Genomic DNA, 21,317 nt, shown 5'->3' with positions numbered 1-21,317 from the left:
CTAGCGAAGACAGGGAGAGATAGGATATAGCAGGGGTTCCCAAACTTTACGAGACTGCGCCGCCCTTCGTATGTCACATTTTCCGAGCGACTCCCCTGTACCATTTTTCTTAAAAATATGCCCAAGTTCAGTTTGATTTTGTAGTATGTTTTAAGAAAAAAACAACTCGTCCTGTATTTTATGATTTAATTTTAACTTTTTCACTAACTACTAACATTTGAAAATGAGACAGATTGATACGTGAAATATGTTCTGGAAGAACAGAGACATTGAACGTGACATGTGACTGTGTATAATACAAACAACAACAAATGCATGAATGTCTTTCACTCTTCATTTGGCTTTCACTTGCATCTTAATGGGATGATGGGTGAGCTTGTTTCTCGTCATGCAAAACTCCAAATCTGGGGATAATGTTCAATACAGCTATACGGAGCTTCTTCTCGACGTTAATTTTTGTTCTATATCTAGATTTTATTACCGCCACAGCTCAAAATCCTGCCTCGCAAAGGTAGGATGTGGCAAAAGGGAGAATTACTCTCACGGCTTTCTTACTCAGTTCTGGATACTCCTTTGCCACACTATTCGAAAACTGTGGCAGAGTCCCGGAAGAGAATTTCCTTTTCAATGTGGAGTCAGAAAAAATGTCTATTAACTGTTTCTGCTCAGCAGTAGGGAGGGTTGATGGTGGATATGCTGTAAACGGATCTATAACCCACTTCTGTTCATCTGTTTGTGGAGAAAAGTATTTGTCAAATTGAACGTGGAGTTTAGCTCGTAGATGATCCAACATCACAGATTTCAATTTCACACTTAATAGCATCTTGTTTTCTTGTATACACTTGTGTAACGTAGGAAAACACTGAAAATCACCTGAGTTCGTATTGTTCTTCCACAGAAGTAACTTTCTTTTGAAAGCCTCAATCTTGTCGGTCAGTTGTATTATGTGTGATTTTCTGCCCTGGAGGCTGACATTCAGAGAATTCAGTCTCTCAAACATGTCGCACAAGTACGCCAACTTGAGAATGAAGTCATTATTAATAAAGCATTCAGCACTATTATGTCCTTCTTCTGTGAGGTTCAAGAAAATTTCATTCCGCAGTTCATATACACGGGACACCACATTGCCACGAGAAAGCCAACGAGATTTACAATAGCACAGCATGGAAGTGTGCTCGACCCCCATGTCAATGCACATATTTGTAAAGAATCTGGCCTTCTGAGGTCGAGTTTTGATGTAGTTCACCACTAATATTATTGTTTCCAGTACTTCATTTAAATCAGGACTTACCGTACTTCCTGTGATGCTAATGCCTCTCTATGTATGAAGCAATGTGTCTATCTGGCAGCAGGAGCTTTCTCTCTGATGAGTGCTTGGAGACAACCATATTGCCAGACATGGAACGATCACCATCTGTTCAAACACCTACACATATGGACCAATCGATAGTATTTTCTGTTAAGAAAGTGTCCGTGATTTAAAACAAGTCCACTGCTTTGGTGTCACCTTTAATGGCTTTACAGAAGAGAAGATCTTCATGAAAGTTATTTTCTTCATTTATGAAACGCACATAACACATTAAATGGGCATCATTGTTGTTGTCAACTGCCTCGTCTAACTGAATTCTAAAATCTCTGTCTCTTAATTTGTCGGTAAGTTGTTCAGTTATGTCATCCGACATATCACTTATTCGTCGACTGTTTGTGTTGTTTGACAATGGAATACTGGAGAGCTGTCTGGCCTCAGACTCCCCGATCATAATTGACACCATGTCAAGAGCAGCAGGCAACACCAGCTCCTCGGCAATTGGGTGAGGTTTCTTGCTGCGTGCAATTAGGTATGTCACTTTGTAGGACGCAAGGAGAAATTTGCTGGGGATTGTGGCTTCTTCATGGAAATGAGTCGTCTGCTGGCCCATTTCTTGTAGCTTGTGTGGGAAAATAATCTCTGGACTTACCTACTAAACTACTGTGTACGGTTTCCAGGTGACGTTTCAGCTTGATTGGAAGCATATTCTCAGATGCCAACATTTTCAGGCAGATTACACACTGAGGACGTTCTTCGTTCTTGACAACAGTGCACGTGAAACCGAAATCCAAAGACGTGTCATCATATTTTCTGCAATTTCGTCTGCACCACGTTTTCAATTTAAAACTTCTCCATTATCACACACCAACACACACTTACATAGAAACTACCTCGTTTATAGTTATTAAAACACAGAAGCTCAGTTCTAACGAATGCTAATACACGCTACAAATGTATCGAATCACAACTGCGTACCAATCCCAACAATGTGGCGACCTTGGCTCAGTCCATTTTCAGACCGTAAGGGAGAGATATCAGCACTTCAAGCCAAGTTTTTAAGAGGATTTGAGTCCGGAACTCATATGAAGAGAGCGCTTTCACAACAAGAAAAATCATGTTTTATTTTTAAAACATTCTTTAAAATACATACACTTATTGAAAATTACATGTTGAGATTCACATTATAGATTAAAAGTTTCAGTTTTTCATTATAGCCGCGACGCCCCGACCTAGACTGGCGACGCACCAGGGCGTCGCGACGCACAGTTTGGGAACCCCTGGGTTATAGCAAGAGAAACATGGAGAACAGAGAGAGAATGAAACAAAATAAGAATACTAGATAAAACTAGAAGAGTGAGAAAGAGGAGAGACTAGAGAATTAGAAGGAACGGACAGAGAGATACGTGCGTGAAATGACGAGAGATAGTTGGAGAAAGGGAGAAAGAGAGAAAGGGAGAAAGAGAGAAAGGGAGAAAGGGAGAGAGGGAACTGAGAGAAACACAAAGATAAAGACAAAGAGAGATACCGTGATAAATAGAGAAGGAGAGACGTTCATCAAAGAGATGTAAACGGTTGTGATGCAATAATGCAGTTGTGTGCAGCTACTGCAGCTTTACACGAGAATTTGAAGCTTCAACATTGCCTCGTCGTAATGTGATCAAGACACAATTTTATTTCAGTTTCAATATTTATATTTTGGATGCACATAGTGGTTCGGGTCCCACTTTAAACTGTAGATCCCGTCCCGATTAGCCTTTCTGTGCATAAAGTGGACTTTAAACACTAAATCAATCAATCAATTAATATTTATATTTAGATGTTTACTTTGCCATCGATTTGGAGTGAGGATACAACGTTTACGCTGTGAAGTGGCTGTGATTCAGACCAGAAAAATAGTCGCACTAATAGAAACCTCCAAGTAAATATTTTTTAAAAATAAATAAAATTATTTTGTTCACTACTGTTAGTCTTGCCGCTACAGGTATGAGAAATCTAGCAAGCGTTCGATATTTTTTAAAAACGGAAATATGGAAATATGTTTTCGACAAAAACAAAAAAAATAGATGTTTGTGTCTTCCTGGAGGTGCAGATTACTTGAACGTGTGCACAGAACTCCTACTACGAAGGAGACGGGGAGAACATTGCTATCTGTTCCGAGCAGAAGTTTAGTTCGGCAATAAATGTAAAATTAATTTTCAAATAATGTATTATGTGAAGCGGGTAAGTGGTTACTAGGCACAATTGCGTGGAAGTAAGTAAGAGGAAAGCTCGAAAAAAAATAAAAAATGCGCTAATTCTAACAGTGATGAAAGATTGTTTGAAAATGTTGATTAATATAAAATGCATTTAGAACTATACTCTGTCTCAGTTATCTCTGTAGCAAGGCCGAGCATAGGGGCAGAGAAGCGGGGATCGAGTGGGCTGAGCGAAGCAGTACGCGCTGCTGCGAAGGTTGGTAACTGCAATCGCTTTCCCCCCTCCACGTAATCCTATTCCATCTCACGTATTTATTGGTGCGCAGAGACTTGTTTTCGTTCTCTTGCTCCAGAGGCAGACGGAGCAGAGTATAAATTCCAGCGACAACCATGAAGCCATTCCGTAGGGTTGAACGCATACAGGATGGAAACTGCTTGTATCATCAAAATGAGTCCTCTGGGAGCAAATCATTACTATACTCTGTCCCGGGTATCTCTGGAGCAAGCGAACGAAAACAAGCCTCTGCGCAAGTAGTGGCGCGAGACGGCTCCACCAACGAACACGTGAGAGAGAACGGGATTGTGTGGAGGGGCAAGCGACTGCAGCAGCGTGTACTGCTTCGCTCTGCTCACTCGACCCCCTTCATTGCCGCTATGCACGGTATTGCTCCACAGATTCTCGGGATGGAGTATATTTTTGCGGTCGGATAAGATTCTAAAATCGACAGTACACCATGAAAACAACAAAGACGCTGTCAAGATGAAGTCGCTTATCTTGCCCCTTTCCTTCAGATTTATCACCACACACACACACGCATAATGATGTTATCGTATTTGATGCGTTCGGATTAAAGGAATTCCTTAGTTTTGTAAGAGATGTAAGAGATAGAAGCCTGTTCTATCCGTATCGTGATATAAATTTTGTCGCCTTTCGACAAAAATAATAAATGTCAGTGGTAACTATGAATCTTTGACACGTAATTGAATACATGTAAGATTCAAAAAGCCGTTTCTTGAGAATTCGTAGCATCGAAATGAGTCAAATGTCATTAAGGCTCGGCTGGACGTTAGGCAGGCGCCAGGGCAGCTCTTTTCGAAATTTCCTCTTCCTTTGAAGAACCGCTACTATGATATTCCAAAATCTGAAAATTTATATCCACTTAAAATTCCTTCTAGAGCAGTGGTTCTCAAACTGTGGTACGCGTTCCCCCAGGGGTACATGAACGACTTGAAGGGGGTACGAGATCAGCACGGAAGAGAAATGTCCAGAATACGCACACGACAACATTTTTGTTGCAGGTGTGTGGAACATACTTCATAGTTTTAGCACTCAACAGGAAAATAAGGCTGATTTTGTCACTGACACTCTTATCTTTCTTTCATGTTTTGAAATAAAAATGCTCGTTCGAAATCTTCAATAGACTAAATTTGGAGCCCAATCTCCACTTGGAAGTTTCAAGTGCATAGCCAGACGTCAATGAACTATGTCAGGCTATGCAGGCATATCCTTCTCACTAGAAACTCTGAGATTTACAATAAGAACTCCAAAATTGTGTTTTACAGATTTTTAAACATATTTTTGGTCTTTACTTTTTTTTTTTTAACTCTGGAAAAATATATAAAAACTAAAGTTTGTTATATACTTCTTGGAATACATGTGTTTCACATTTTTATTCTTGTAACTGACACGGGACACGTCGTCACAACGAACTTGACATTCCTCACCATTCGACTACGCTATATACCTCATCCTTTTCTATATCTGCCCCTAAAGCATGGAATGCACTACCAACAAATGTTAAATCCATAAAACTCAATAAGAGTTTCAAAATTAAATTGAAAGAAATGCTTCTACAGGAACAGCAGCAGAACAGTAGCACATACTAGAAGAGAACTGGCACTCAACAAACGACAAAACACTCATATTCTATAACTGTAACTATTGGAATTTTATTAACATCTTCAAATTATTATTATTATTATTATTATTATTATTATTATTTACTTAAATGCAACCTTATGTTAACATTCACATTTATATATTTTTTTCACATTTGTATTTTTTTTAATGTTTTCTTGTTCTTTCACATTTATATTATCTTATGACTAATATTACTGAAATGAGAATATTCGTAATTGTAGGTAATGTGAATTTTTTAAATTTCTCTTTAGTGTAATCAAGCTTTCCATATATTATCATATTATATTATATATACTTATATTTTCTTATGTAGCTCATGACAAGGGTTAGGTGGCAGAGCAGCCTACGGCTGAACCTCGCCCGCTAAATAAAGGAATTATTATTATTATTATTATTGTAAAGAGTGTAAACGTAGGAACACCCAATAAAATAATAAACGTACCATTCTAATGTTTATTTGTTTACCATCTTACCCACATACAGCCCGAATACAATTTTGCTCTATTGCAGATACACGCCTCCAACATATCAAAATCGCTCCACCAGGCAGCCAAAGAAATTTCCTAAAGCCCACTATTCTGAGAAAACCTATGGTGTTAGATGTTAAGTTGCGACTAAATGGTACAACGAGAAAGAACTTTGAGAACCGCTGTTCTAGAGCACTCACATGAATTTTCGTGTGGTTTTCTTTCACTCTTGTCGATATTCACAATACTTATGTAACCACGAAATCACGCTGGAGGTCCAGAGTTCGAATTTTCGTCGATATTCACGATTAGCCAAAAGTGACAGAAAAGCTAAGTAAAACAGATCAATCAACTACGAAACTATTGATTGATTGATTGATTTGTTTTATTTTACTTCGCATTTTGTGCCACTTTTTGGCTAATTTGCGAAGATGGAGATGAGTGATGATATGATGAAATTGATGAATGGACAATCACAAACATCCAAGCCCAGGCCGGGGTTCGAACCCGGGACCCTTGGCGTCGTAGAGCGATGTGCTAACCACTCCGCCACGGGGCCGGCACGAAACTATTGCTTGAGTTTGTGTGTGTGTATACGTATATATATTGTTGTAATCACCTTTTACCAGGGATCTGAGGTACTTTCAATCACCATATCTCTACAATATATAGTATATACAGGGTGATTGGTAATTCGACCTATTCCTGGAAAGGGGTAATACTAGAGCACATTTGCAACAAATTTGACCCTATGCACCAGGGGTCGGAAATCAATGGGTTTCGAGTTATTGCAGTTTGTAGATTTTCGTCACATATTCCGACTTGCGACCAAAAAACTAATAATTTTGAAAAAACTACTACACCCTGGGCACTTAATCGACACGTTGCTAACAGCTGACGAATGAGTGACTACTGGGAAAAAAATCATGCCCCAAATTACCATACCCACAGAAAGAAACAGTCATTGGAGCACACGTCATGAAGAAATTTGGAAATTATCGTTTAAATCGAAGAGGATTACTCAAAAAAATGTTAACACACTTAGCGTAAAAATTACGGAAAAAACTTCCTCGTTTCATAAGCTCTCCAAAAAGATACAAATGTTGTCAACTGGCACACAGGTTGGGGAAAAATCTGAATAAAAAGCGGAGAAGGCGCGTTGTAGACTTCTTTGTAAAGTGAAAAGAAGTTGTCGGTTGTGAGAAATAAAGGATTAACTGTTACAAAAACTACAAATCCTGTTCAAATTGCCTCCCTCGGTTACGTATGCAAGCGCGCAGCCTGCGGCGTACTTCAGACACAGTCACTCGCGTTGACACTCTGTCTCTTATGTATTGTACAGTACACTAGTGGACTCCCAAGAAGAGTTGAGAGAGAATTGTGGCAGCCACCCAATACATAAGAGACAGAGTGTCAACGCGAGTGACTGTGTCTGAAGTACGCCGCAGGCTGCGCGCTTGCATACGTAACCGAGGGAGGCAATTTGAACAGGATTTGTAGTTTGTGTAACAGTTAATCCTTTATTTCTCACAACCGACAACTTCTTTTCACTTTACAAAGAAGTCTACAACGCGCCTTCTCCGCTTTTTATTCAGATTTTTCCCCAACCCGTGTGCCAGTTGACAACATTTGTATCTTTTTGGAGAGCTTATGAAACGAGGAAGTTTTTTCCGTAATTTTTACGCTAAGTGTGTTAACATTTTTTTGAGTAATCCTCTTCGATTTAAACGATAATTTCCAAATTTCTTCATGACGTGTGCTCCAATGACTGTTTCTTTCTGTGGGTATGGTAATTTGGGGCATGATTTTTTTCCCAGTAGTCACTCATTCGTCAGCTGTTAGCAACGTGTCAATTAAGTGCCCAGGGTGTAGTAGTTTTTTCAAAATTATTAGTTTTTTGGTCGTAAGTCGGAATATGTGACGAAAATCTACAAACTGCAATAACTCGAAACCCATTGATTTCCGACCCCTGGTGCATAGGGTCAAATTTGTTGCAAATGTGCTCTAGTATTACCCCTTTCCAGGAATAGGTCGAATTACCAATCACCCTGTATATATATCCCTTAACAGGAAGTATGATTTTTTATTACATAATTGGAAGTATGTGTCTGACAGACACGGAACGCCGAAACTTTTGTTTCCTTGCAAAGTATTACATAGATTTATTCTTATAATCTAATATTATAAAATTTATTTCAAAATACATACACAACGCAAGTGCTACGTAAGAAAAAATAACTATTATTGAGAAAAACTTTTCTTTTTTTATGAAAATGCAACTTTGCTTGTCTCCTTCCGTGTTTCTCTTGTTTCAGAGTCGTCAAATCAGAGGCAGAGTAACAAAATTTAGAAACGCTTCACTGACATAGCTGATCTAAATATGGGTCTACCCATAGAATCAGTAGAAAATAGGAAAACCATATCCTCATGTCCAGACTTACAAATTGATGTAAGCATAAAAAAGAGCTAAAAGTGCCTTTATTTCACACTTATGAGTTGGTCTGTAATTGCTCTTTTGATGCTCTTTGACTTTAATTCTTGTTTTCTCTAATTTTACATTTGTCCACAACAGAATATGATCAATAATGTCGTCATCAAAAATTAGAGACCAAATATCTTCCATTTGAGGATTTTCACCTAAATTTCTAACAATCTTTGTCAAGCCTGGAATTCCTCGTATTATATTTTGACGAGGAACACGTCTAGTCTTTGTTGGTTCTTTAGATTCCCAAGAATATCCTTTCTTCCCTTGAAAAAAAGCCGGAACGTCTTTCTCTTTATTTGTTCTGCAACTTACAGACGAAATACTAGCTTCGAAATTACGACAATCTTCATCATCAGTGGAAGAACCATATGTATCAGGAATGAACGTGGGGTCCACATCGGAATCATCATCAGAAAATAGATCTTCCATCTCCTCTTCTAGCCCATCTTCTTCTTCCACTTCTTCCCACATTTTTAAAACCTTGGCGCAAAAATTGGGTTCACCCAGTTTAGCTACATCGCTTAGTTTCCTTTTCCTAGATGTAGAAGGTCCTTCCTCCATTATAACTAAGTTCTAATCATCAACATCAATAATACTTGTGTGTAAGAAAACTACACTACTGGAAGTATGTGTCCACGGGACACGCAAAAAAACTTACGTTATTGGAAGTATGTGCCTCTCAGACACGGTAGGTTACAAAAAAGGTCTTATCAGCTAACACACAAGCGCGACCGACAACAATGAATCACACCACCAAACTAAGAAAAAAAAAATTATGAAGGTATTGAGGAGCTCGCTTCACAGAAACATACAGGGTTGCCAGCACAACGAAAAGAAAAACCATGCGTGTCTGTCAGACACATACTTCCTGTTAAGGGATATATATATATTGTATTGTTGGGAACACACCAATATAGATTTGCTTACAACATATGTAGTCCCTCCCCCCCCCCCCGAAGAAAAATCTAGATGCGTCTATGTTTGGAGTACAATGCTCATTGTATAACGAATCTACGACTCGAGAATACTGCACAGATGCACTATCTTCCTCTGGCTGTTCGGTCGTTGTATTCCTTCAATCCCTCTGCTATAAAGCCAGTTCACGTGATGAGAGTATGTTCGCTCCTTTGTTGTATCTTGAAACTGTAACTTCCCCAACGAGGTCACACGTTAGACTAAAGTGTCTACATATGCCAGGAGCAAATAACAGTTGGATGTTCTCCATCAACACGATGACGTTATATCTTTGTGCTCTGTACTCATTGTTTACATAACAATCCGAAGATTATAACCTGACCAGTTTCAGGAATGAAAACTTGGCACAGACGTTTGTTAATAACAAATAAGCAGCACAACAAAAGACTTTCTATAGTACAGCGTCAGCAGAATTTCTACTTTCATTGAAAACCATTGTCCCAAGAGCGTTGGTAAGCAAAATTTTTATGGTGTATAGAGCTGTAGTAGGGATGACTTCAAAAGGATTTGATGCAATGTTGAAATAATGCTATTTTATTATTCGAGAGATGTTGCCTGCTTAGTAAAGATTAAATGAATGCTGGTGTGGAGGAAACTACCGTTGTATTGTATGTAATGTGCATTTCATACAGAATGTAACTTCAGATTGAGTTTTTAAATTCAAACAAATCCATTTCTTGTGTATTATATTCGCTTTAATTATGTACGTAAGTCAAATCTGATAGACGCGTCACCTCAAAATTTTATATTAATCGTATTCATTAAAATTATACAATTAAACAAGTGTGGCATGTTTGAAAAAAATGAGGAACGAAGAAGTGTAAGCGTCAGCACGAGCTAGAAAGCTGAATGATGCGAGTGCAAGATGTGTGAAGGGTGTTGATGTAGAGAGGTGGATGATAGTAGTTTTGGTGGAAAAGAGAGAAGGAGGGTAGAGGAGTTGAATTCGAGCCGGCAACGGAATAGCGTCCATTTCAGGAGAAGGTCCTCACTCATCCCAGGTAAATTATACCAACCTAGAACCTAAATGTGAATGTGTCTGTCGTTGTACAAGTTGATAGAAATGTGGGAATAAATGGGCATTTTGTAATTCTACTACTTAAATCCGTAGGCGTATGTTCGTTCCTTTTGCCAAGGATGAACATCCTTCTATTTCATCCTCAATGAGTCGACATGAATTATATCTTGCAGCCTTTCCTTATCTCTAGGAAGGATACGCAAGCTATTTATAAAAATTTAAATTAACAAAAATGTTTCATTGCTTAAACGCTTGTTTCACTTCTTGTAAGTTCTGAACGTTGGGTAACGTTAGGTTATAACACACAAAAAGAAAAAAAATCTCAAGAATTATACGTTTTAAGAACTTCTAAGAAAAGGGGGAAATGCGCCTCTGCACTTTTATTGCCTGAAATGGAGACGACAAATTTGCACAAGGTTTATCTTAAATTGGTGGGTGTGAGAGAAGACTTAGAAGCTGGAATACCGACAGAGCCATTTATATTAAACTGTCAGGGAAACATTTATGGGGGGTGTAATCGCCAAATACTTCCGCCGAAACCACTTCACAGCAAACAAAGAACATCGTTTTCTTTATTTTTCTGTTTTGGTTGTTACCCTGTTGAAAATGTTCCCAGATCGGCTTGAGATTTAAGGATTTACTCTGCGTTTTCTTTGGGGAGGGCTAAGTGTTTTAATAATATAATATTATTAACATATATAACGATTGCATTAATAATGATTACAAGATAATGTAGAATTATTACAATATAAAATCATAATATACATAAAAATATTTATATTTTTTTCTTTGTTTTCTTTTTGTTTTCGGCCCACTTCTGGTGGGTGACCAGGATTGTAGGGGGGTGAATTTGTGTTTTGGAGGGGCGTCAAGTTGAATGTCAAAGTGAACTGTCTTCCAAAATATTAGATTGTCAGGCTTTGTTAACATAGCCGGAGGAAGCACCTTCTGGGCAGAACTACGTTCATAAAAATCAAACGAGTATACTTTTCACTATCGTTTTCAAAGCAAGGCTTTTAAAATATATGTACATAAACACAGCGTAAGTACACTAAGGTATGCCTAAGCATAAGTAATGATATAATAAGCTTACCACAATATTGTCCAATAAAGAGCACAAGAGGCTCCCTTGTAGCTAAGCGCTTCGCTCTATCTTTTGGTGTAAGCTGTCGCGAGTTCGATTCTCGGTGGGAGCTCCCAAAATGTTCGCGATAACAACTGGGAAGCTACTTGAAAGAAGAAGTAGCCCACTTCGATCTCGAAAGGCAGAAAATAACGGCGATGGGACTCGACGCGCTGACCATGTGTCACCCAATATAAAGCTGCTTCGTGTGTCCTGGACCTCAGAAGGCTGTTGCGCCACGGAGATGAGGTTTTGTAGAGAATAAGATAATTAGCAGCGAAAATGTGTAATCTATGCCTATATGCGATTGTACCTAGTCATATCATAAATACTGTCACAAGGTTTGCAGGAAATAGACACAAGATGGTTAGGGATAGTGTAATAGTCATAGACAATGTGGTACATGGATATGTGAGGAACACAAAACACCTATAGCTACTCAAAATGACCACCTTTAGCACGCACGCAGTCCTTCAGTCTTTGTGGCCACGCATCAATTACATTAAGCACGATATCTACAGGGACGTCCGCCATTGCCTTCACGAGAGAGCGCTTCAAACTGGCGATGTTGGGGTGTCTTTTCTTGCACGCCATTTCCTGAAGAACAGCGCTCAATTTGTAGTCCAGAGAGTTAATATCGGGGCTACCAGAGGACCAATCAGAAGTGGAAATGAAGTCCGGCATAATCGTCTGGAGCCACTGCTGGGTCGTCTTAGCCTTATGGGCTGGTGCCAAATCCTGCTGGAACCTCCAGGCCTGACTGCGAGAGAGGGTGTTCGTGAGACTACTCAAGGATCATCTCTTGGTACACCTTGGCCGATGTTTTGATCCCTTGCTCACAGAAACGCAGCTCAGTGGTGCCCTGGTAGCTCACGCCTCCCCCACCACACCATAACTGACGCTGGATGATGGACCCTCTGGACACTCGGAGCTTGTCGGCAGCTTCTCGTGAACTCCTCGCATATACCCTGTCGTTTTGGGCATTGAATGCCTCCTCAACATTGAACAGTTTCTCATCGGTGAAGAGAATTCGTCTGTGCCCATTTGTTGCGTACCGCTTTGGTAGGTGCTTTGCTTTGATCAACCTCTTCCGCTTTAACGCATCAGTGAGGATATGACTTGTAATCGTTTGTGAGCTTGCAGTCCTAGGTCACAACGTAACACACGAGACATGGACATTTTTGACATCTTATGGTCCTGAGGCAGGACTGACTGTCTCCTGACAGGATTTCGTCGCACAGACACCGCCAGTGGTTTCACAACCTCTGGAGTCCGTACTGTTCGAGCTCTCCCTGCCCTGGGCCGGTCGTTCACAGTTCCAGTTTCAGTGTATCGCACTTTGAAATTTGAAGCTTCTGGAGAAGTTTGAAAATCTCACCTGCTTCTTCCCCTACTTTATGTAGTGCAATGACAGCCACTCGATTTTAATTCTCGCCCCATTCCATCCTGATCTGTATCACAATCACCTTCTCCCTTCTGCAGCTCACCACAGAAAGAAGAGAGGAGAGAGAGAGAGAGAGAGAGAGAGAGAGAGAGAGAGAGAGAGAGAGAGAGAGAGAGAGAGAGAGAGAGAGAGAGAGAGAGTGGAGTCCTCAAAATCGGATTACTTTCAAATGAAACACACATAAAATCTAAAATCGAAAGTAGTAATTCTTTTCGACACGAACTGAACAGCATCCGACAGGTACATCATTGCTACATATGTTTATATATATATATATATATATATATATATATATATATATATATATATGTGTGTGTGTGGGGGGGGGGGGGTTATATATCCGTGTTTTCCTGATTTCTAACATCTAATCATACATTCTGTTTACATATTGTGCTATTTTGTGGTGATCCGATTTAAAGGATTAGTATACGAACTGCAAAGTACCGCCTACACGAGCAACAGCAACAATGACCATGAAAAAGTCAATGACATCGTATTCCTCCCATTTATAACACACAAACATCAACACCTATTACAACGATGCTTACCTTATGAGCTTAACCAAGAACTGAAGAAATATTTCACAGCAGTAAACACACACAATGGCTCACGTCAACGGTATGTTTCGAATCGCTTTGTCACTATGAATACAGAGTGAACACTGTACCCGTCCGCTACTGTCTGCACGAGGCATGGGGTCACTCAGCGAGAATAGTAAAATACATCACCACGTCATATGTTCAGTGCTGGAGACAGTAAACCTTAGGGAAATTCGGTTTGCAGGTCGATCCGATTTTGAGGACTCTAAAGTGGAATCCGAACGACTACATCGGGTATCGAACCCGGGAACTCATATTACAAGACAACGACGTTACCATATACGTACGTGCACACACACACACACACACATACACACCAACTTCAATTTTATTTTAACTACAACCATCATTATTCCTGAGATTAATTGATGACTTGTACAAAATACATCAACCCAAAACTTAATTAGTAGACAGATGAAATTAAAATTTACCTTAGGATGGTGGAGAGGGACAATACACGGAAAAGGTTGTTGAATGGCGGAAAAAATTATGTGATTTACCTGTGATCAATTAGTACGTCGTTACTGTAAACGTATTTCTTGAACTTTTTTCTGGTAAGAAATTCATGATTAGTTTTATATGCAATAGTTGTGTTTGAAGCATGAGCAGGGCCTCCCCGATGGCGCAGTGGTAGCGTCGTTGCCTTGTAATCAAGGGGTCCCGGGTTCGATACCCGCTGGAGGCACATAGTGGTTCGGATCCCACTTTAAACTGTAGGTCCAGTCCCGATTAGCCTTACTGTGCATAAAGTGGACTTAAAAAATCAAATCAAGCATGAGCATATTTTATACTTTTGTATATATTTTGCATATGTACTGCTTCATTCTTCATTTTAAAAACTATAATTTGATGGAGGCATTGTTTCAACTAAAAGTAGTTGTTTCCTTTCCGATTAACCCATATTGACATTAAAATTAAATTTCTCAAACTTCGTGTCGATTTAAACTTTTTCATAATCCATACCTCGGTCAGCAGTGGCGGCGATTAGGTGCTCCCACTTTTTGTCACTTTTGCCTTCGCACTATTCTAAACCTTATGCACCAAGGAAAAGTAAACTGTCCTTGCCCTCCCTAGTTTTGGCACCTTGCTTTCCCCAGTTTTGGAACCCAATCACCGCCACTGTCAGTCAGTATAAATTGGAGACGTAAAATAACCAAGGAATGAGGGAAGGAAAAAAACTATTCGCCTCACAGCACATAATACATCATCGCTCAACATTTGATTGCCCAAGTCTATATCACAATAACGAAAGTTTATATGGTGTTTATCTTATCAAGGAATGTAACAGAAAATCATTCACTGAAGTACAATGAAGCATTAAAATATGTTATCTTATCTTGCAGAAATGTCATAGTAATAATACTTTTACAAGAGTAGGTGTGAAGCGCAGAGAAAACTGATTCAGAATCGTGAATAGAACCTGTGACTGATTTATATATTTCATATTCTGGATTTAGACTACTTGGAAATAAATCAGAGCTAAGTAATTGTGCCAATCAGCAATGATGCTGCCGTGTCAACTGTTGATATTACAGAAACCACTGGTTCTATGAAGATGAAATTTGCTGGACTAATACATCTCCTACAACACACACACACACACACAAAGAATTTCCAATAAATGCGGACTGCAATTCAAGGCTGTTCATTCTAAAATGTCCTCATCGTCTTTGGAGTGTCATGCAACATCAAAAAATGGCAAGGGACACGTGCACGAAACTAAGAACTAAGCACAGCAACTAAGCGCTCTCAAGATGATGTTTATAAGTAAAAGTTAATTGTTTTTATGATATCTATCAGCACCCAACCTTTGTTGGAGTTTTTTTTGGACACCTTATGTGTGCGCGTGTGCTTTGTGTTATGATTTGTCTCACTGACTGTCGTAACATATCGATATCTTTAAAATTACTTGAGCTGCAAAGATAAAACCTTGTGGAATGAAAAATCTGCCAAACGTGAACTCGAGCAACATACGTTATCTCTAATTGTCCTCCTGGTAAGCACCCATGAAGCGTATCACGACTCCCACTGTATAGCGATTCACTCTTCATTCTTAATTTCTTACACACTTTCATCTCACTATTATGTAATTAGTTCTTTGCTCACAGCGTGTAACATAAATGCACTGAGAGTTGGGTCGCATGATTAGGATAAAAAAAAATGTCCCTACGGACACACAGCTAGAAACTCAAGTCAAGAGAAAACATTATCTCAAATACACATTACTAGGGCCTCCCCTATGGAGCAGTGGTAGCGTTGTTGCCTTGTAATCAAGGTGTCCCGGGTTCGATACCCGGTGGAGGCACAAGTGGTTCGGATCCCACTTTAAACTGTAGGTCCAGTACCGATTAGCCTTACTGTGCATAAAGTGGGCTTAAAACAACAAATCAACAACACATAACTAAACCAAGAATTCTGAATTTGTATCCTGGTATGGCGTGACTAGCTTTTTTTTTAGTTATTTTCTTCATCAGTTCATCCGCATCGCCACGAATCAACCTAAAAAGATACAAATGTGATGCCAAGTAACCAAAAATAATATACAAGGACAATTCTCTAAAATATAGGCAAAAACATGTATGTGAGGAATGTTGAACAGCACCAATACATAGAGATGTCCAGTATTCGAATTGAATGAAGGATTTATGAAAACGACTTCAGAAGGTCCTTTTTTTTATTTTGGTATTTTTCAAATCTTATGTTTCACCTAATAATTCAGTCAAAATTGTTTCATTGTTTCATTATATTTTTCAAGTAAGTCCCTAATAACAGTAATTTTCTCTAGACTACGTGCCTTAACCTATAATTATAGATATTTTGTAGGAGAAGTCACACATCATTAGCTCCTAAAATATCAACAAATTTGGCCTCCACGACGGCTCAGTGATAACTAGACCTCGGATTTTAGGTTTTTAACCTATTCTTTCCTTTGCAGGTAAATAATAGATAAATTAAAAACGCAACAACTAATAAAATTTTATAGTGCCTAAAATAACCTATTTTGCTAGTTAGAACCTATTTTAGGTTTATGCACCTAAATCAAATATTTTTTAGGTTTTTATATATTTCTTAGGTTTTGCAGGATTTTTATATCACGCAGAAGTATTTGTACCGTTTCGTGACGGAAGATTCAGTGACTAACGTAATTGAAACACGCTCTCTGTCGATTTACCTCCCCTCAAGTCCATGGTGATTTTTCGAAGTTTTAAAAAACATGTCTGGCACCACTGCTACCTGCACAGTCCAAAATGCAAACTTGATTCAGCATATAAGATGATCGTTTCAGACAAAAGGCAGAGTTTGACTATGGATAACGTGAAAAATATTGTTATGCAGTCGTGGTGGCAGATGCAAGCAGATGTGTTTCCTATTTCAGCCTGTTGTATTACCACCTCTCACCACCTTCACACAGTCACACTCACACACAAATATATTAACAATATAAAGGGTTCGTGTGATTCCAGTGCATCCAAAATTTCTAATTCAAATCAATTAAACGGTACATATATTTATAATATTTAGTTTAAGATGGGGAGTTTACATTTGCCATTTCGCATACTCAGGCTCGAAATATAATATAATTTCGAACTCAAATTTACTTAATCAATTTCAATATATCTTATTTTGCAATAATCTTCCGTCTGTCAGATAGGTTGTTCTGCAAAGGACAATAACAAAGTAAACGTATTGAGATAATTCTGTTTCATTTTCCACGCAGCTTTCTTTTTCTTCATCTTGAAAAACTTGCAACGCCATTTAAAAATATGTATAACTTCAATGGGATTTGGACTAATAGAAGTTGCAATTTTTCACGCATAATTCCCAGAATTCAAGGAATTCCCAGTGAGTAGCCACCCTGGTATTGTGCAGCAAATTATACATACTTCATTTTTCATATAAACAAGAAACCTTTGCTAACAGCACAAGTATAGTATTACAATAATTTGTGGATAATTTTGAAAAGTGATGTATACAAATGAAAATTTGGTTAGAAAATTAATATTTGTTTTTCATGTATGCAACTATTAAAATTTCTTGCGATTATTTTGAAATTTTGTTTTTAACTATTGTACCTAATCAATATTTTTCAGTAATTGTGAACGATTTCAAGTTTTTTGGAACCTACTTCAGGATTTTTCGAACCTATTTTAAGATTTTTTAGTACCTATTTTAATATTTTTAGAACCTATTTTAGGATTTTTAGAATCCATTTTAGGATTCATAGAGCCTATTTTAGGAACCTAAAAGCACACTTTTTAGAACCTAAAAATCCGAGGTCTAGTGATAAACCCCTTATAATCAGGGGTTCCGGGTTCTGTACCCGGTGGGGGTACATAATGGTTTGGTTCCCACTTTAAACTGTAGGTCCAACCCCCGTTAGCCTACATGTGTATAAAGTAGACTATAAATAAAAAATAGTTTAATAAAAATAGATTTTTGCGATTATAATGGTTGAAATACACAGACCAATTTTGAATTCTTGGCGTACTTTTAGTCTATATTTCGCATCTCCTATAGTTCATCAAATGTCGACAAATCGCGCGATATTTATTATTAATTCGCACCAACTAACTGGTGAACCAACTGAAATAATTCAAAATGGGCTACATAAATATTTGGTAGGCTTTTCTGACCATCAATTTCTATCTTTCTAGCGTAATACTTCCTCAGATATCGTTGCAGAACAAGTCTGAACGGAGTCGTCTAAAATGTCAGTCCAAACGAAACCGTCTTAGTATCCGGCGTGTTCAGGGGTGCCCATCCCCCCCAAAAGCCAATCAAGCACCCCCCCCCAAGTTTATGTCATAATACCATTAAAGTATTTAATTAGGATATATATATATATATATATATATATATATATTCGTTTTAATGAACACTTCACTTGATACTGCCCGTCCTGAGTTATTCCTTTTCTTCATCTAACATGTCACTATCACATCAAAGAATGTGTAGTGCAAAGTGGAGACTCGATGATCTGGTTTGCGTCTAGTATGAGCAAGGTTTACCATTAATCAGGGGATAAGAGATGAATTGCCACATCAAACTACATGGTATGGATATATAGATAACTCTTAACATACCGGATGATCCGTTTGAGATGTCAGAAAAGTAAACCTTTATACACAAGAGGTTAATGTACGTATCTGTGAACAGTTTGTTGTAATATAAGCACAAAGTATGTAAGTTTCGAATGAGTGGAGGTTTACTGACTTCAGCTGCATGGCGGCAGTAGCATGCATGTAATACTCGAAAATTTCGCATACCATACGACATACCATAGATAAAGATATATAAGGGATATATATATAAGATATATATATATATATATATATATATAGATAGATAGATAGATATATATAGATATATAAAATAAATATATCTTTATCTGTGGACATACTGTGTTTGCTGTTGTGCCGTGATCACCACCTTTGTTACCATGCACTTTAGCGCCGCCATGTGGCTGAAGTCTGTAAACCTCCACTCATTCGAAACTTACATCCTTTCTGCTTATATGTATTACAGCAAACTGCTCATAGATACGTACATTAACCTCTTGTGTATAAAGTTTTACTTTTCTGGCATCTCAAACGGATCACCCAGTATTTAACGTCATAGAATGCATTATCATTTTTAAACTGCTTAAATTTATATGAAATAACAATGTGCGAATTCTGTTAAGAAGAGAAAATATGCTACATATTTGGAAATACATTACCTAATTATAATTATGTGAATTTTTATAAAGACGTATTGACTTTTTACTATTTATTTCTTGTGCTCATTCATTAAAAGATGTATATAAACAAAATGTACAATTGTTTCCTAGTAAGAACTAAAAACTTAATATTTTGTAGATAAACACCAATTTATCGTATATATTGAACCACATGCAGCTTACACAGTACATTTTTATGACGACATAAGAAATCTTAAGTTCTCAGAGTATCACGTGAATGGTAAGCCATATTACTCTTTTTACTTTGTTTTATGATTACTCGTTGAAAAAGAATATCAGAAGTAGAACATTTGTGCTGTTTTCAAATTAATGTCTATTGACAAGACAGGATTGATACTAAAACAAACTTTAGTATGAAGATCTTAAAAGAAGCTTTTGTCTCTGAATACTGGACCTCCCGAATTTATCTATTATTGCATCATACTCTCACTACACAAGACAAGCAAACTTGACAATAATGAATCCCCCAATCTGGAACGCAACCTACTTTTAATAACCTTTAATCGAACATCAGCCGCCGGCCCCCGTGGTGGAGTGGTTAGCGCTTTGGTATGAAATGCATGTGATGATCATTATTAAGGTTGTCGTAATATAATTAAGCCTTGTTTCCATATTGAAACCAATAAGTTGCTGACCAAGGCAGTTTATTAAGGTAAAAACACTTAGCACGTAACGTTTCGACCCTGTATCAGGGTCTTCCTCAGACGAAGAACTCGTCTGAGGAAGACCCTGATACAGGGTCGAAACGTTACGTGCTAAGTGTTTTTACCTTAATAAACTGCCTTGGTCAGCAACTTATTGGTTTTAAGGTTGTCCTCTTTCTGTATCATTTGGAAGTCGTATGGTATCAAGTGGATTTTACTCTGAACTATTCGCTAAGCGGGGTGGCGGTGGGTGTCATACCCATCCGTCTATGTTCCTTCACTCCTAAAACTAACATCGGATATATGAAAAAGTAGTGAAGTAAAATATAGCACCGACTACTAAACAAGAAGTCCACGGGTAACAATTTTTGTTATTTAGCGTCGCTTTTCTGCCACTTTGGGATAATGAGAAGATGAGTGATGGTTAGACACAGCATTAGCTACGGGGGAAGGCAAAGGGGCGCCAAAAGCACAGAGGCAAAGTGGGTGCTGAAGAAACAAGAAGATAAAATATTGGAAGGAGTAAAGACCTTGACTCCTCATTAAATTATCATTATTGCCAGTTACGTAATAAATACTCTAAAAATGTTGTTGCTCGCTTCGCTCGAAACACTTCTTACAGCGTACAAGGGCAGATTGATTGGGGGGGGGGGGGGTTAGGGCGCTGGAAGTGACCTCTCCTGGAAACCTGCATAATTTTCAATGTTTACATTTTGTGATAATATTCCATACGGAGAAGTTATTTTAGTTTTTTATTGTATTACCATTTACTTGATATTTTACCACTTTACCACCCCAATTCATAGTGATGCACCCTTTTCGTTGTTGGCTACCATGAGAAAATTGAGAAATAGTTGGGAAAGAGTAGATATTACGGCATCCTGTGAAAGTATGGATGCTAAATTAAATTAATATTATTGTAAGTTTTCAAAGAAAGAGATATAAAAATTTTCCTACTCGCTCCGCTCGCAATTATCCGTGTTTGATGTATTGATAAAATGATTGTGAGGATTACATTAATACTATAGCTGCATTACGATTTGATATGATTTGAGGTTTGTTATTTACGCTTTCCTCCACTTTGGGCTGATGAGAATGAGTGATGATATGATGAAATTGATGAAGGGACAATCACAAAGAACACCCGGAATTCGAACCCGTGAGTCCTGGCGTCGTAGCGTGCTGTGCTAACCACTCCTCCACGAAGGTCGGCTGCTGCATTGCCAGACACGAACAATATTCTTGGTGTTTATTAATAACAATTTTTAAAAATATAATCCTAGGTGTTTTTGTACTACTACACGAGGGTTGTTTGAATATTTTAGTAAATTTTCAGGAGATGATGCCTCAGTTCATTAAGTGAATGGATCACTTTCCCAACAGCTCAAAAAGTGCTT

At 38.2% G+C, this 21,317-nt stretch overlaps 2 protein-coding genes across 2 annotated transcripts; both read right to left on the bottom strand.

Annotated features, from left to right (window-relative positions):
• Positions 1–490: 490 nt before the first annotated feature.
• Positions 491–1,186, bottom strand: LOC145983723 (zinc finger BED domain-containing protein 5-like). Its single transcript, XM_083116775.1, has one exon. It carries the CDS (start codon positions 1,184–1,186, stop codon positions 491–493), a length of 696 nt encoding a protein of 231 aa, XP_082972901.1.
• Positions 1,187–1,478: 292 nt separating this feature from the next.
• LOC145983722 (protein FAM200A-like) lies at positions 1,479–1,919 on the bottom strand. Its single transcript, XM_083116774.1, has one exon. The coding sequence runs from the start codon at positions 1,917–1,919 to the stop codon at positions 1,479–1,481; it is 441 nt and encodes a 146-aa protein (XP_082972900.1).
• Between the last annotated feature and the right edge of the window lie 19,398 nt (positions 1,920–21,317).

The sequence above is a fragment of the Lepisma saccharinum genome, chromosome 2 (genome assembly GCF_977018435.1).
Source record: "Lepisma saccharinum chromosome 2, izLepSacc3.1, whole genome shotgun sequence".
NCBI classification, from domain to species: Eukaryota; Metazoa; Arthropoda; class Insecta; order Zygentoma; family Lepismatidae; genus Lepisma; species Lepisma saccharinum.
This window is presented reverse-complemented; position numbering and strand designations above follow the sequence as displayed.

Coding starts and splice junctions, on each gene's coding strand:
- LOC145983723 (XM_083116775.1), bottom strand. CDS start 1,186: ATGGGGGTCGAGCACACTTCCATGCTGTGCTATTGTAAATCTCGTTGG.
- LOC145983722 (XM_083116774.1), bottom strand. CDS start 1,919: ATGGGCCAGCAGACGACTCATTTCCATGAAGAAGCCACAATCCCCAGC.